The sequence below is a fragment of the Vanellus vanellus genome, assembly GCF_965231255.1.
Source record: "Vanellus vanellus genome assembly, chromosome: 21".
Taxonomy (NCBI): Eukaryota; Metazoa; Chordata; class Aves; order Charadriiformes; family Charadriidae; genus Vanellus; species Vanellus vanellus.
In genome coordinates this window covers 6,976,710-6,993,687 of record NC_138926.1, presented here as the reverse complement: position 1 = coordinate 6,993,687, position 16,978 = coordinate 6,976,710, and the positions used below count along the sequence as shown (strand labels likewise).

The 16,978-nt window shown below is 44.7% G+C and overlaps 1 protein-coding gene across 1 annotated transcript in view; it reads right to left on the bottom strand.

Annotated features, from left to right (window-relative positions):
• Positions 1-12,460: 12,460 nt before the first annotated feature.
• The window catches only part of SIK2 (salt inducible kinase 2), a gene marked incomplete at its 5' end in the record, with an annotated part of 58,966 nt that continues 54,448 nt past the window's right edge, over positions 12,461-16,978 (bottom strand). The window contains 2 exons of the mRNA XM_082493839.1: positions 12,461-13,863; positions 15,497-15,588. Of these exons, the coding sequence (XP_082349965.1) occupies positions 13,275-13,863; positions 15,497-15,588 (681 nt within the window). The 3' untranslated portion in view covers positions 12,461-13,274. The remainder of the gene's footprint in view (positions 13,864-15,496; positions 15,589-16,978) is intronic.

The following is a 16,978-nucleotide window of genomic DNA, read 5'->3' as shown; positions in this document are numbered from 1 at the left end:
TGTAAAGTAGGTTTCCCTCATCCCCCCTCATCCCCCAGTGACCCAGCTAGGAACAATGGAGGCCGCACAGTACAAAGAGTGCTGTAATAAAGCTGCCAGAAGCTGACGTTGCTTTCCCCTCTTGAGTTTTTCCAGGCTTATTTTTAGGCCGTTTACAATTAATTCTTTTGTAGACAAAAAAAAACCAAAACAAAACCATTGTGGCTTCTAAGAACTGTTGATATAAAAATCAGCCCTTTTAAAGACTGGTATTCTGGGATGAATACCCCAGGGAAAGACAAAAATTTGGATATGTCATGCCAGGGCTCTAGACAACATGTTCAAAGTAAAGCAAAAATGCATGGGTATTTCTTGCACTTTGTACTTTTTACTCAGCCTCCAGTTCTAAGTCAAGGGTAATACATGTATGAGCTGCTTATGAACCCTTTTTTTTTTTTTTTTTGCTGTTGCTGTGTTTATCTTGATCCAGTTATGTCATCTGAGCAGGTCAGAAGGGAGTTATCAGGGCTTCTTGGAGCTCAAGAAATGCTTGCTCAGGGAGCAGACTGTCTTTGTGAGCTCTTTGAAGCAGGTTGTGTGAACTTTTCTGATGGTGGTTTTGGAAAGCCTTTCCCAAAATTCCTGTTGTCATTGTAACAGCTTCTGCCGAAATGAAGTGAATGGCACTCAAAGTGTTTGCTTTCCAACTCTTTCTTGCTCTATGGAGTATTAAATGCACCAGTTAATTGTCATTCATCAATATTTAAGCTAAATATTTCTGGGGAACTGAGAAACATCTTATCTTTTTGGACCAGCGGTACAGAATCGGAGCTCTGGCCTCTCTTCAAATATGTGATTACTTTAAATAAACATTAATAAAACAAAGTGAAGTGCTTGGGGCCACAAGAGTGTCTTTGGAGGTAGAGTTTAAGGGCCTGGGTTAAACTAGGAAGGCTAAAAATTAAAGCCATGTGGTTCTAGGAGTAGGTCAGGGTCTTGCTCATTTAATGTCAGAGTGATATGTGGCAACCTGAGGTATTAAGGGGAAAAATAGCCTCTGGCTTTGTGATGCCTTGCTTGGGTTTCACTTGCTGGCACTCTTGTTAGAGACTTTCTGGGGAAACAGTATGTTTTGACTTTTCACAGACAATGCTGTAAACGTGCAGGGTTGACTTCTCCTGTCCTGTTCAGCTTGGTAGAAGCCTCAACACTTCAGTTCCAGGTATTGCTGCTCCTTCAGGGTAGTACAGTTTCTCAAACAGGTCCAGGGAGGAGCAGGGTCCCATGTACGTGTGTGCTTGGTTCAGGGGTATGCAGCCAGCATTTGGTTTGATTTGGCCTAACCCAGTCCTTGAGCCAGGCTTGTCTGTTTGGTGTGTGTTTTGGGGTTTGGTGGTTTTTTTTTGTTTTTGTTTTTTTGACCTTAGTGCATCCAGAGGAGTTGGATGGGGAAATTTGGCAGCCATTTCTATTTCCATCAGCAGCTCTGCAAGTTCTCTCTGCCTTGCTACTGCTCCAGCCATCTTCCTGGGGAAGAGCTTGCTCAGTGCGTGAAAAGGGTTAAAGCACTTCAGAACCTTCCTTGGCTTTCTGCACTAAATTACCTTAAACTTTTGATAAGTAGGATGGCCTAGACAGATGTGTTGACATGGCAACCGCTCCAAGGAAACACTTGTCAAGAACGGAGAGCAGCTGGCCTCCAGTCCTGACAAGGTAATGCAAGCAGGAATCTGCAGCCACTGCCCTGGCTGTGCCCCCAGATCTTGCTGTCAGCGCCCTGATTAGCGTGAATAATTTATACATCTCTCTAACAGCCTTTAATGCAGCTGCAGTGACGTAAGCAGTGCTAGCAGGACTCAACCACTAATTTGCTGCATTAATAATAATGTCCTTCTGCTTGTGCTCGTAGCAAGTATATCCAGGGAAGGCAGTTACAGCCAGGTTTTCTGCGTGGTGGTTCCAGTTGTTGTTCCCCTCTTCACTGCAGACAAACAGATGCACTTGGAGCTTATGGTCTGCAAAGCTGGGAACCTGGTGTGGGAGCGCATGCCTGAGCAGGCAGGACAACTGGCTTTAGCTCTTTCTCTGCGTGCTCTGAAGGCAGCATCCCCAGCTTGCTGGAGAAACAGTGTGGCCTAGTGGCTAGGGTGCTGGGCTGGGGTCGGGAGATGCTGTCCACTCACTTTCCAGCCTTGACGCTCTGAGTGGTGGGGGTGGGGGATTCTGCCTTTATAGGTATTTAAAGAATTACTTGCCTGCAGTATCTGCTGTTACTGTACCTACCATTTTCTGGGTGCTGTGGTCTAAGATCCTGACAGTATTTGCTGGCCAGCGCTGTTGTGCAGTTCGCTTTGGTTGCTGTGAGTCCCTCATTGCAGACCAGACTCAGTGGACTGACTTGTTGAAGGAGAAGACCTCAGGTCTTGCAGAGCCATAAAAAGGAGCTCTGCTGCCTTTGTGGACCTGTAAGCTCCTGATTCCCCAGACCAGAAGCGAAGTGGCCTCTCCAAGTGACTAAGCTGTAAGCTGCTAATTGCAAACAGAATAGCCTGTCCTAGGATAGGGAAAGGTTGCCTTTAGTCTCTTCTGAGAGGTTTTGCTATTTGGCATCTGTGTATCACAGTACTCTGCTCTTAGTACATGAACTGAGCAATGGTGCAGTGTACTGTGCTTTCAAAGAAAAAGATAACCCCGAGCCCTGAGAAACTCGATGTATTTATTTTTTGTTGGGGGGTGGTGGTCCTGGAGAATATTTACTTGATCTGATTTAGCATTTTTCATGCAAGCAGGCACCTGGGCTTCCTAGGCTGCTTTGCAGCACAGTGTGCTCCACAGGCCCTGTGGAAAGGGTAATGCATACCCAGGTGACTTCAGTACATGGTATTATTTACCCTGTTGACGTCAGCAGCTGCATGCTCTCAGCTTCTCTCCAGTAGCAGCCTGCAGGAGACAAGCTGCAGAGAGCTTCTGAACTCCCTAAATGTGCCTAACCTTTTCAGAACTCAGCATATAATTCTCAGCTAAGTAAATGTCCATTTGTGAGTATTCTAGGAACAAACCTCCTATTAGCTTTCCACGGGCAACTCATTTTGCTTCTATTCTGCAAACCAACACCACATGGATTCTTATCAAAACACTGTAGCCTTTATTTGCTGATAAGTCAGTTCAGCAGGGACTGTTACATAAAACTGTATTATGGCATTTTCCTTGCAGAAAATTACCAGATTTAAATACCTTCTTGAGCCAAGAGATCCCTTCGCAAGCCACCATATTTAAACTCTTTCCTAACCCTGAGTGACAGCTCTATGGGAAACGGAGCCTTCCTATTAGGGATATTGTATTGAATCCTTCCTGGAAAGCCCTGGAAAAATGGACAGATAGTATTTTTGACATAAACTGGAAAGGTAAGATCTGGTGTATGAGTCTCCTTTCCCCGAATAGCCTTTTATTGATATCAGTGCTTGTAGAGGAACAAAGAGAAATCAGTGTGTCTCACAGCGTAATTCATTTTCTTTCTAGCAGCAGCTTGGGCTTGGACAGAGTGTTTTGGGCATCCTGGCACTGTCATGCAGTGCTACTGGTGTGTGCTTCAGTCTCAGCTTTGATTAAAAAGTATGGCTCCAGCAGTTTGGGTTAGAAAAAGCTGCTTTGATGTGAGCCGTGTGTACCTATAGCAGAGCAGAGCTGTCGGCCTGGGTTTGTAGACAGTTTTTGAAACAAGCCACTGTGAGCCTTGTACTTGACTGCCCCTCTCGTCTCTGTAGCTTTGTGTCACCTCCTACCTGGCCTCAAAGGTTCCTGTTGCATACTCCTGCAGTCTTTGGCTGGTGGGAGAGGGAAGATCCCACACACAATCTGTGTTGTTTAGAAACAGTTGCAGATACTAATGTTGTGGCAATATAGCAGAACACAGTGTGACTTCTTATCAGAGAGGAAAGTGATTTTGTTTCCAAACAAGCCTGACTTGAATTGTTTATACCCTTGTAGCCACATGCTTGTGAGCATGTTGCTGTGATGTGTATGTATCCATGTGGTCTGTTTGGGATTCCCTGCAATGATGCTGAGAACAGGGATGGTGCCCTAGGTCATCCTGCTTGCGTCTCCGTGGTTATTCTTAGAATGGTGGTGATGTGCAGGTTTTGGATATGCCTTTTGACCCCTTTAAGAGCAGACAAGGTTCAGTTTCTCAATGTTTACGCCCCTCCCAGCCCCCACCTTTTACAATGTGAGCTCCCAGGATTAACTTCTTATCCATTGTAATATTTGTTGTTTTTCTGACATAATACATAGTTTTGCTGTTTGATGTCAGCTTGTGGATAGTAAATTATTGGCACTGAATAGTATTCTCTGTTGTTGAAACTATGGGTTTGATTTTTTTTCATTAGGGGGTCTTTTCTCTTAAGTTAGACGATACTGTGAGCTAGGCAGGTCTCTTCCCTGGTTTCAGTTTCCACTCTGTCTTGGGATTTTATACTCGTATTAACCTAAAATTTCTAAGTCTGTCTGGATGTCCGCGCTTTATTATAATTGATCTTTGTTCCACTAATTTTCAACCACTGAGAAACAGAATACCCTGTCCAAATCAGGTTAATATAATGGTTTATTCCACACAGAGTATATTCCTTTATACTTGGAAACCTTAGTCAGTGGCACAGTGTTACTCTCTGTATCTTGAGGTGTATGCAATAGTACAGATGCTTTGTAATAACCTCCTATAATCCTTAAAGCAGCAGAGGCAGAAACGTTCATTATTTTGCAATTGCCATTAACAGTAAGAGGCATATCCATCCCCACCAATACCCTTTATTGGTGAAGCTTTCAAATTGGCTCTTCTGCCCCTCCCCCCCCGTGTTTTTACCTCCCTGCTGATCTTCCTGCGCCAGCTTTTCTTGTGCCTTCCTTCACCTGTGGCATTTGTTTATAAGGAGGGTTATTTGTATTAAATGCTGGAGCTGGAGGCTCATCCTTTTATACTTACAAAAGAGCCTTCCCATTTAGCCTGTATATTGTGAGGTTTTTGGGTGTCAATTTCAAACACACAACAAAGTCTCCTACTTCTCTCTTGAATACTGGAGGGCTCTGTAAACCCTCTGAAAAAGGAATTGCTACCAGACAATTTTCATTGCTGTGGGCTGTTTTTGTCCACTTGTGTACAAAATGTACTCATAAGTGTGCTTGCAGAGTGACAGCCTGCTGGGGTGGCATGGAGAGATGACTTGTCTTTGTCTTGCCTCCTCTTCTGCACATTTTGACTTTGGACCCAATCTCTTGGCACCTGTTTCCATTTATGCTGGTCCACACTGCTACTTAACTTGTCTTTTTCCAGTTATCATGTACGATGTTATAACATCAAACATCAGTTTATCAATTCCTCCGTTTCCCGTCCGCCTTTGTCCTGTTGTTTCTGTTGTGCCAAAATAACAGCCATTGCTAGTTGTTCCATGTGCCCCAGGCTGGCTCCTGCTTTAGCAGCTAAATCAGCCCTATTTCACCATTAATTTTCCTGATTCTAATTCCTTTGGGGTTCTGTGTACCTGATTCCCTGTGAGATTCACTCAGTTAGAATTTTCTTTTCATCGTAGTTAAAATGAGCTTTCTGCTATCTGACCTCCAAACATGCAATATAATATTCCCATAAGAAAATAATCCGAATCGGCAAAAATCACAACATGTTTGTTGTCTTAACTTACAACTCTATACTCGGTTGACCTGCTTGGCAATGTTCCTTGTATTTTTTCCCCATTGGGATCAGGGCTACAGAATTTATGCACCATTTTCCAGTTTGGCACTCTGCATGTCGAGTGGTGGAGGGAGAAAGGGAGGTGAGGGGGCATTAGTTTCTGCTCTAATTTTATATTCAGTCTTAAATCTTCTTCAATTTCATGTGTAGGGTGTTCTTATAAATGATTAAATAGTCATGCTCTACTCCCTCATTAGAAAATACACAAATTAAGAGATTAGGTTCTACCTCCTGCTTGTCATACAGCATTGCATTCAGTCACATCCTCTGTAGCAGCAGCTAAATATACTTGCAAGTCGCATCTTACATTGCATTCCCTGCTTCAGTATTTGTGAAGTCTGATTATCATCAGTCTGTTGCTGTTGCGCCTTTTTGTTTCAACTCTGCTTCTGAGAATATTCTCCTCTGTGTCATGACCCTTTTAGGAGGGCATGCCATTAGACACAAAGAGGATGCCCTTTCTCTCCATTTACTTTATATAAAAGTAAAGATTTTACACTTACTTATATGTCTGCATAGAACAGTATTTACTAGAATATGCCTTGTTGTCAGGCAGGTTCGCATGTCTGAAACTGCTTAAACAGTCCAGTGACCAAGTCCTTCTCTTGGATCAGTTCCTTCAGAAATATCTTCTAAGAACCTTTAAAGAGGTTACCCATGCTGTCCATCTTGGGGATAAATTATGCGAGTCCTTGCTTTTTTTGTGTGAACACAAACTTAGTTGAGCCTTTTCAGATCTACCAGATAATTTCCAAAATGCAGCCCTCTCTGCCTTTTAGGATGTGCACATCTGACTTGACTGTTAACTCTTTATTTAAGTTCCGATTGAAGTAAATCCAGCTGCTATTTGATGCGGTGATTAATTGCAAAATTCATCCACAATATTTTTTTTTTTTTTATATTATAAGTAATCTTCCCATCAGCTCCATTCTTGTTTGGAAATAACAGCCATTAGGATAAAACTGGTGGGTTGGTTTGTTTTTCTTAAGTCTCCTAAACCAGCATAAATCCTAGCATGTTTCCCTAAACACATCCTGCCTACACCTTGTGTTCTTCTTCAGTTAATGTGGAAAATAGCATTGCAAAAATGTGAGGCCTTACAAGAGGGGAAAATGTGATTTCACTTTAAAATAAACTTGATCTCACTTGCACTCTTGTGCCCACGTGCTCACAAGCACCACGATGTGTGTCTGCATGTGATGTGGTCAGGATTCCTTGCAATGATGGAGGTGGAAGACAGGAGTGATACCTATGGCCTTCTCCTTATGTCTCTTGGGTGCTTCTTAGATTGGCAGCGAGATGCTGGTTTTGAGTGTACCTTTTGCCCCTTTAGGAGCTTACAGGGATCAGTCTCTCAGACTGCTTCACTCCTCTACCCTCCACTTATTCTGTGAGCTGTCAGGATTAACTCACCATGTGCTGGGATCTGAATGTCCTGTTAATCTAGATGCCACCTACACCTTCTATTCTTAAAGCCCTTCTCCCACACTTTGTTCCTTTCAGTGCTTTCACACCTGGATGTTCCCATTCAGTCTCCATTCACATCAGCCTTTGTGTTTATGTCACGTTTCTCTAGGTAGTGGGCAGCAGGAAGGGAATAGTCCCCTCATCTCCTGGAGGCTGAGATGAGAAGGGGCAAAGGAGAACTGAATCTAAAAAGCACGTGGTCCCAATGAAAAATGGATAGGTCATCAGGAGAGAAAAACCTCCAAAGTCTCTCTCATGGCTTTAGACAGCGCTTTGCCTGGCTTGTGTACTACTCTTCAATTTCCAGCTCTGCTGTGTTGATTGCATTTGCCGCTTCGCCAGGGCTAGCTGAAGGTATGCTCACCAGTAGGCATGAAATAAAGTTGTCCTTGTTTGGGCGGCAGGGTGCTGGGCCTGTCAAGAACAGGTGCTGGTGAAGCATTTATTATTTCAGTGCTTGCTTTTATGGGCCTGATGTTTGACTGTGGGAGAAAGTCTGCCTCTTGTGAGGAGCTGCAGGAAAGGAACTAGCTTGTATTTGCATGCAAACAGTCCTGCACTGGCTGTAGCTGTAAAACAGATGATGCCCGTCAGTGCTATAATGTTTGGCTCCAAGTGTCACAATTCCCTGACGTGTAAGCAAAGTGCAAACCAGCATGGGTGTTGCGTGCAGCCTTTGCATGTAGGTGGTGTGGAGGGCTTGACCCAAGCAGGGAAGAAGCATGGCTGTGAGGTGGAGTATTCCTCTGAGCAGCAAAGGACTGGGCAGTGCTGTTTATCTGAGGACTATGCTGAGCTCTGTAGCTTGTCTGTGATGTTTCAGATAATCCTGAGTTAGTATCTCAGCAAGGAGAGCTGCAGAGGGAGGGAGACTTCATTTTCAGCTGACAGACCTGCTCTTGTTATTGGGAAATTGGCCAACTCTGTTTTGCAGCTGGGTAGGTGCATCCTTCCAGTGCCCAAGCCAGTATAGCTCCTGGTAAATGCATGATGCCTTGTTGCTGTCTGGTGCTGTTTCCCTGTCCAAATATGCAAATGTGCCTGTACTAGGAGGAATGGTGTCTAGATTGGCTGGAGCCTTGCAAGACTACAGCTTCCAGCTGTTCGCTGTATCGCTGTTGGAGCTTTTCTGGCCATAAGTCTGCATTCTGGTCTGCAGAAGTCCTTCCCGCTCTGTACGTGCAGGGATCAGGCTTTTGCAGCGCATGTGTGGGTGGGGATTTGTGTCTTTTTGAGCTGTCATTGAGAGTATTTGCTGTTTGGGGCTATCTACTCCTGCAACCCTCTCCTAGATAGTTACCCTTTCCCTCTTTCTAATGCAGCAGTTCTTTCATGGGCTTTCTCTCCACTCTTCCTTCAGCTCATCTTGCCCCGCCTCTCCCCTTTGCTTTGCTCTCTACCAAAAGGACTTGGGGATGAAGCTTTTCAAGGCTTATCCTGAATGTGTTTAGGATTCTGGTGCAAGGTGAACAGAGGCTGAAGCTCACGCCCATAGACATGTTAGGCACCGAATTCAGACACGGTTTCAAAGCTATGCTCAGATTGTAAAAGCCTAGTCAGCAGAAGAGACGTGTATGGATTCTGCTTTCACCCCGTACGTAAACTGTGCTGATAGTCGGCTGCTACCTCGTGTGTATTGTGTTCCTGTGACAGCCTTGCTGCTGATCGATCTGCCAGGGACTTAAATGAGCACTGTCAGCCGGATAACACTGAAAAAGAAAGCTCTGCTGGCCTGAGGCCCAGCAGAGAAATGCTGTGCTCTGCAACTCTGCAAGGGATTTAAAGGCTCTGACCTAGTCTGTAAGTCAGAATTTATGTGGGTGAGGGGGATGGCTGTCTCCCATCTCCACTGGGATGAGGAGGGCGCTTAGCCTTTGCACCTCAGGAACGAGGGAAGGGGGGGAGACTTTTCCAGACAGCTTGTAAGGTTAGTTGAGGTAACCCCTTAAGGTGTGACCTTCTCTGGCTTTGCTTTGACTGCTAGCAGTGAAAGACTTTGTCTCTATGGGAAAGTGCATTTGCATTCTTTTTTCCTGTCCTATATGTAGCCTGTTTGCGCTGCTGTTGGGGAAGGAGTGACTAACAGCCCCTGTCTGTGCAGCTTGAGTCATCCTGTGATCGCTGGCTGCTGTCTCTGGTTAAGCAGGGCATGCAGGCAGATGCAGCGCTTCACCCTTCTCACTTGGGTCATCGCCCAAGACTGTAGCGGGGGTTTTAGGAGTCGGCAGAAGAGCAGTGTACAGTGGGAAAGCAGCCATGAGAGGAATGTCAAATGTGTCAGCCTTGGTGTAGAGTTAAGGCACAGCGTTACTGGTGTCCTGTCTGGGCACGTGGTCTAAAGGCTTCTTGGCTCCCTCTGTAAGTGCTTTATTCTGGTCAAATCCAGGCTGGTACTTCTCAGTGGAGCATGGGATGACATGCTGTGATTATGTTCCTCAGGAAGTTATGATGGAGTCCCTCCGGCAGTCCCCAAACTCCCATGCCCCTTCGCACAGTGTTCCTAGGCTTTAGCATTATATGACCATCATTAAACTGCTTTTGTATCACCCATTGGATAGGGTATACTAATTAATGTGGAAAAATGTCAAAACTGATAGTACTTGAGAATAACTTTCCTCTTTCAAAGTCAAGGTAATACACCACTGACAGATGACCTTCCCAGTGTCGAAGGCAGGCTCCTGAAGTGTTTGACATTCCATGGCACAGCAGATAGTAAAGAAATGCAGCTTTTTTTGTTGAAGCTCTTAGAATGCTTTGTCCATTCATGTTTGCCTTCAAAAGTCAGTGCTATCTACTACCCTATGTATGTCAAACTGATAGGAAGCCAACTTCAGTCTAGAAAATCCAGCATTTGCAGTAGACTTTCATTTTCTTTTTTGTCATTTGTAGCTTGGTGCCTCAGAGAAAATAGCCTCAGTATAATACATAAAGAGGCCGCTAAGAACACAAGAGTGGCAGAGGGTGCTTTAGCTCACTAGGTATTTAAAAATCAAATGCACATATTCTTTATTTTGTATTAATACACTGTAATTGCTTTACAGAGTCCAGCCTATCAGTTACATGTAAATACTACAGATGAACTTGCCAAACTGGAGCTCACAAAACTAGTGCATTTATCTCAAAGCAGAGACTAAACCCTCTAACTCCTTAAAAAAATACATTAAAGAACGTACCACACACACATATTGCACTTTTCTCCATATGAAATTTTTACCCCATATACATCACACCAAAGTCTCTTCAAAGGAGTCTGTAATACAAGATAATAAAGCTAATAATTGTGCTAACAGTAGTGTACACAGTTCTCTAGTGTTAGACATAACAGATTTGAACAGAAGAAACAACTTTGAAGTAGTACGAAGTGGTACCCAATGGATACTCTGCCTTATTAGAAGGCATTAGAAGCCTTTTATTCTAATTGGCTTAAAGGAAACTACATGAAATGTTAAATATACGTTTGCTTGAGGGGAAGAGTCAGTCCAAACTACATTAAAAAACACTGTAGCTTCCCCCTTACCAGCATTGAAAAGCTCAAATGAGCTTGGACTAGTTGGCACATCCTGATAAATGAGTCGCAGAACTCAAGAATGGAACTATTTTTATCTTGGCGTCCTGAAATGTACAGTATCCTGGAGTTGGATGGGGAAGGAAGTGGTTATAGTTATGAAAGTAACCCAGCTCCTGGAGCAGAACTAGGCCTGTCTTCATAGGTGTTGTGTGTCCCGTTAGCAGTTTTCACTGTGTAGTTCCTTGAGTGCTTGGTCAGACATTAAAATTCTAGCAAGTGTTTATTATGCTGTGTGGCAGGGAAGAAGGAATGAAAGGACAGGACTCTTGCTTTTTTTATTTTTTTTCCCAGTAGTGAAATGCCTGGCCTGTTATGCTGCAGTATTTGTCAAGCTGTTTCCCTTCCCTTTGGTAGTCACTTCGGGTGTCATAGGGGTTTCTGTGTTCCATAGCTCCTCAGCATGTCAGATGAGTTTCCTTTTGAAGGGAAACTACACAATAAAAACCTTTTTTATCTCAGCTATTTAATGTAGAGCTTTCTAGCCCTCTTCATCATACATCACATAAATAGTGTATGGATGTGATCCCTGTTCTTTAAACTCTCCTTTGCTGATGCCTTGAGAATCGCTGATATCAGAGGTAGAAGCTGAGCACTTAAGGATTGAGTCCAGCTGTACAACTGGACTGGTATCACAGCAGGCTACATTAGAGTTGCCTCTCTAACTGTAGTATACAAGAAGCAAGGTGCCTTCTGTTAGTTGTTAAACCCTTCCCTCCTTCTCACAACCTACAATGCAGTGACTAAAGTCCTCCTATTCCACATTTAAATCCAGTCTTATTGCTATAATTCTATAAATGCTAGCTGATAACCCCCCTTTCTTACACCCTCGTTATTTTTAGTATCAAAGACCTTAGATCACCAAACTTTCCAGCAAACAGTGGTGTTTTCTACATATGTGATCAGCGTAGTTTCACTACCATCCTTTGTGCTTTAATGAATCTGCAATTGTGCTTAATGTTTGCTCAGAAAAGGGCTGAACTGTCTAGCTGTGAGCCTTGTTTGCCTGTCATCTTGTTAATGTCCCACAATACTTAAAGGCTAGAGACAGAACCCAAACTAGAGATCTAAACTTCCTGCAGATTCCTAAACAATCTCCTATGACTCGCATCTCATGATTGAAAGTTCTGGAGACACAACTCCTTGTTGAGTTTAGTATTTCTTGAAATGGTTGATACATCAGCAGTTCGTGATGCTAAATATTGCTGTAATACTTTCAATGTTATATATACATGAGCAATCAAAACACTAAGAAAGTTAAACGTTGTGTTCCACATGGTGGAACGTGTGCTCTGAAGGGACTTTGGCTATAGCCAGATATAGATATAAATGGGGTATTGTCTACTTTCTTCAGAAAAAAGCATATAGGCTGATAAAGAACTGAAAAAGGCACAGCACTATCACTTCACAGGGGTTTTTTTAAGCTCATTGTTTTTATCCTTAATTTCTAAAACCCTAAATAATTGTCCAAATATACAAAGCTCAAGAAACCACCAGCAACATGTACTGCAAATTCAAAACACAGTTTGTTTGCTTGTTTTTAAAATGCAAGAGAAGGACAGATGGATCCTTTCCAATGATTGGAACTTCTCCAAGACAGAGCCCTCCACAAAGGCCTCCCTGCAAAAGCAGTTGATTTCAAAAGCCACACAGGTAGATTTCCCCCCCCCCCCCCCCCAAAATGCCATTGGCTGCAGCTCTTGACTTTTCTCATGGTACTTCTTACCTTCTATCTCTCTGTTAGCTAATCCTTTATCCTTTAGTATTCTGATCCCCACCCAGAGGTCTCTACAAACCACTGTGGTGCCCTGTGTCGGTTCCAGGTATCTTTTGACAAAGTGAAGATGTCAGTTAGCAGAGATCCAGAAGCTTCCCTTAGTGGCCAATTAAAAGTTCCTTGGCAGACTTGAGAAATACTGTTTACTTGCTAGCAGGAGGAAGTGGAGGCTGTCTGAGATGCCTGGTCATCTCAGAGACTTATCGTGGAGTAGTTCCAGATCAGTAGCTTAACCAGCAATTGGATGCCAAAGTGCAACTTTCCTTTAATTCCACCTCATGCTACTGCTTCAGAAGTATTACAGATGCCACCAGCACAGACCCAAATCTACCCTGAATTTCAATGAAAACTATTGCTTTTATTGCCAAGAAGTACAATACAATGTACACTTATTCTCATTTCTCCAAGTCAATGTTAGACGAATGCTGACAAACTCCCCAATTTTTTTAGAAGGGGCTATTTCCTTCCTCTAAAATCCACTTTTTCTGCCTCCTTCTATGCAAACTAGTTCTTTGTGGGATGAGACTGCACTGTCTGTTCTCTAGCCCCTGCCGCCAGCAAGAGGAGCTAGTGGCCAAACACTTCTCACCACCTCCTGCTTTTCTTCCAGTCAGGTGGATTTTTAATTCCCCTGTTAATTCAAGGGTCGACAAATTACCATGAACTTTGGGGTAGGAACAAAAACCAAAAATTCACATGCTTCTCCATCAGTCCTGTCTTCCACTCATGTTAGTCACCCCATGTTATTAATTCACTAGGACATAGCCACTGTGCTGAGGATCTACAGTCTCCATCATTTCACAATCAAACAGTCCAGGCAATTCCGAGAGGGTTAATGCATCATAGTTTGACTGGGACTCATGAGATGCTGAGCTGCTCTGACTGTCAGGCAATGCTACACTGTTCTGTTGTGCTGGGTCCATGGAATACTGGCACTGGTCTGGGTAGTCTGGCTCAGAAGAGGTGACAACAGGCAATTCACAAGTCTCATATGAATATTGTAAGGACTGTGGTGGCTGCTGCACCTGAACTGGTGATAACAACCGTGATGAGCTGGTGATCTGGGAGGGTGGCAGTGGATCCAGCTGTACCTTCTGGTATTGGCTGAAGAAAGTGTCGTATTGCATTTGTTCTGAGGAAGGCTCCATCACAGGGCTCAGAGGCTGCTGCAGGCTGAACTGGGATGGTGGCTGCTGCTGCTGTTGTTGTTGCTCCTCCTGGCATGAAGGTGGCAGTTGACTTGACCTTGGGTACGAGCTTTCAGCTATTTGCATTTGGTTAAAATAGGCCTGCAGCTGGGACTGCTTCTGGAGAAAGAGTCTCTTCTGATGCAGCCTGAATGAAGGACATAAACAGCAATTATTTTTGCCTTTTGAACTGTTAAGGTGCTAGCATGAGTCCTGCATGCTAGTCACTCAAACAGTTCCAGCAGGGAGTGAAGTACAGAACTGGAAAATTTCTAGGCAATCTTGTTTATTAAATTTTACAGTTGACCAGAATCTTCACCTTTCAGCAAATGTGCAGAGGCTGAGTTTGTAGACCTCCTTTTGATAACCTTTTTAATCACCTAGTGAATTTTTCCTGTGCAGTTAAGTTAACCCCATGCATTGTTTAATTTTGTTTGCTAAGAATAAGATGCGTTTTATTTGTATTTTAAGCCTTCTATTCACTGCTCTCTGGAACTTGGGAGCTCAAGACTTGAGTATTACAGGCTACTAATGAAAATGAACTAAGTCTCCTTTCCCCCCCCATGTTCTTTTTCATAGGGAGCAGTGCAGTTCAGAGAACTTTTATAAAACTCCGTATTTTTGACTCTTTACAAACTATAAGAATTTACAACAGAATGCAAGGTTATAGCTACCTTTGACAAATGCCTGTGATATGACAAAGTGGAGGTCTCCTGCCAGCCAATTCCCAAAGCATGCTGAAATAGGAAACCTACTACTGAAGCAAGCCAACAGCATTCAGAAAATGAATCTATTGCTTCCCAGCTTATTTTTCTTTGCAGACTTTCTGTTCTTAAAGAAGTACACCAAGCTGCTCTTGATACCGTTAGTTAAGTTCTTGATTAGGATTAGTCAACTCTACAGTTGTCAGGAGTGGCCATAAGCTAAAAAGTAATTACAGATTGCATGCTTTCTTGAAATCAAGTAGCATTTTTATACCTCTGTTCCTTGGTCTTTTTGTTCTAGACAGCATGTAGCTAGGTGGTTATTTTCCTTTCTCTTTCTGCAATTCTTTTGCAAAACCCAGGGCTAGTAACTGTCCTCAGTAGCTATGTTGCTTACTTGCTTGACCATTACCAAATTATGAGCTCATAAAGAGCTTACAGCCCTCTAACTTGGCAATTAAAATCTCATCTGCTATAATACATACAGTGATAAGGGGACATTTCAAATCTATTCACTTTTTACTGTAACTCGTTCAGAGGAGTGCCACTTCTAAACTGATCTTATATTACAAGAAAAAGCTGATTTACTTTACTGTAGAATTATTGGGTCACAGGAATGAGACAGGAAATACCTAAATGACTGCAGGGCTTCCCAGCAGGCAGAAACATACGATCCATGTTCTGACTTAGGCTAAATACTGCAATATGTAGGTTATAAACAGTGGGTGATTGGGAAGACGAGGGTGAAATTAAGTACAACAATGTAAGTAGTATGGTAGCTTCCGCCTATGCTTCTATACACCCATTAGCACTAAATGAAGCATGCAGGTATTTGCAGTTTACCTGCACCCTAGTAGCTTTACCTGATAAAGAGCTCATAGTGCAGAAATTTGTAAACACGTGGCAGGACTGTTGTCCCTCTTTTAAAAGGAGGACTGCGTCCTTGCAAATATTAAAGTGAAGCTCTCCTTTTTCAAAGAATTTCTAAATGGACAAAGATTGTTCCAGGTTTGTTTTTTTTTTTATTACTCTTGAGAGTAATAAGTAACTTATCTGCGTAGTTTGAAAGCTTCTTACCTGTGCTCCTGTAACTGCTGTTCCAGACTCCGGGGCAATTCTTTGCAGTATAGCTGGCAAGTATTCTGAGCTTTTGATAGTAGAGCGGGTTTCTGCAAGAAAAGCAGCGCTGTTTTAAATTGCATTTGATTTAACGCATTAGTCCAGAAAGCAAGTGAAAGAAGATTGTCTACCCTTATGACAGCGTAACTGCCCAGCTCCATTTTCAGAAACTGTCAACAGATCTACTATCTAAACCCACAGCCACTACTGCTTATTGGCTTCTAACCCTTAGACAAAGAATATCTTAGCATGATAGATTGTACCATAAGATTTCTTTCCAAGTGAAAGAGAAGCTGCAAGTTGGAGAAAAGGTTTTCTATAAACTAAAGCTATATGAAAATTGGTTTTAAAAAAAAAAAGGGGGAGGGAAAGGGGGAGGGGAGGGGGGAGGGGCGGTTCTACATCAACGTGGAGCGGGAGGTGGGGGCGGGGCGGGGGCGGGGCGGGGGGAGGGGCGGGGGGGAGGGGGGAGGGGAGGGGGGAGGGACGGTTCTACATCAACGTGGAGCGGGAGGTGGGGGAGGGGCGGGGGGAGGGGGGAGGGGCGGGGGGAGGGGGGAGGGGCGGTTCTACATCAACGTGGAAGCGGGAGGTGGGGGAGGGGCGGGGGGAGGGGAGGGGGAGGGGCGGCCCCCCGCATGGTCCATGGATTTGTGGGGCGCCCCGTGGCCCCCCCGCAGTGACCCCATGCCAAAGCGATTCTCCTTTCGGTTCCCCCCCGAAACCATGGGCCGCCCCCTACGTGTGGGGCCGGTCCCTGAGCGGTGGGGACACGCTGCGTCTGGGGCGGGGGGTGATGTGGGGCAGAGTTGTGGGGCTGTTCAGGGCCGTTTGTGGCAGATGGGGGGCGGTTACGGCAGTTATGGGCAGAGAAGCATCAGTGGGGGGCGGTGTGGGGCTGTATGAGGCAGTTGTGGGGCAGAGTAGCACAGTTAAGGGGCGGTTTATGGCAGTTGTGGGGCGGGTGGAGTTGTTATGGGGCACTGTGGAGTGTCTGTGGGATGCCGTGGGTCAGTCTCTGGGTCAGTCTATGGGGCACTGTGGGTCGGTCTATGGGGCGCCGTGGGGCGGTCTATGGGGCGCCGTGGGGCGGTCTATGGGGTGCCGTGGGTCAGCCTGTCTGTGGCGCAGGAGTGGAAGTTGGACACGCTGTGGGGCGCTGTGGGTCAGCCTATGGGGCACTGTGGGTCAGTCTATGGGGCGCCGTGGGGCGGTCTATGGGTCGCTGTGGGTCAGTGTGTCTGTGGCGCAGGAGTGGAAGTTGGACACGCTGTGGGGCGCTGTGGGTCAGCCTATGGGGCACTGTGGGTCAGTCTATGGGGCGCCGTGGGTCAGTCTATGGGGCGCCGTGGGTCAGCCTGTCTGTGGCGCAGGAGTGGAAGTTGGACACGCTGTGGGGCGCTGTGGGTCAGTCTATGGGGTGCTGTGGGTCAGTCTATG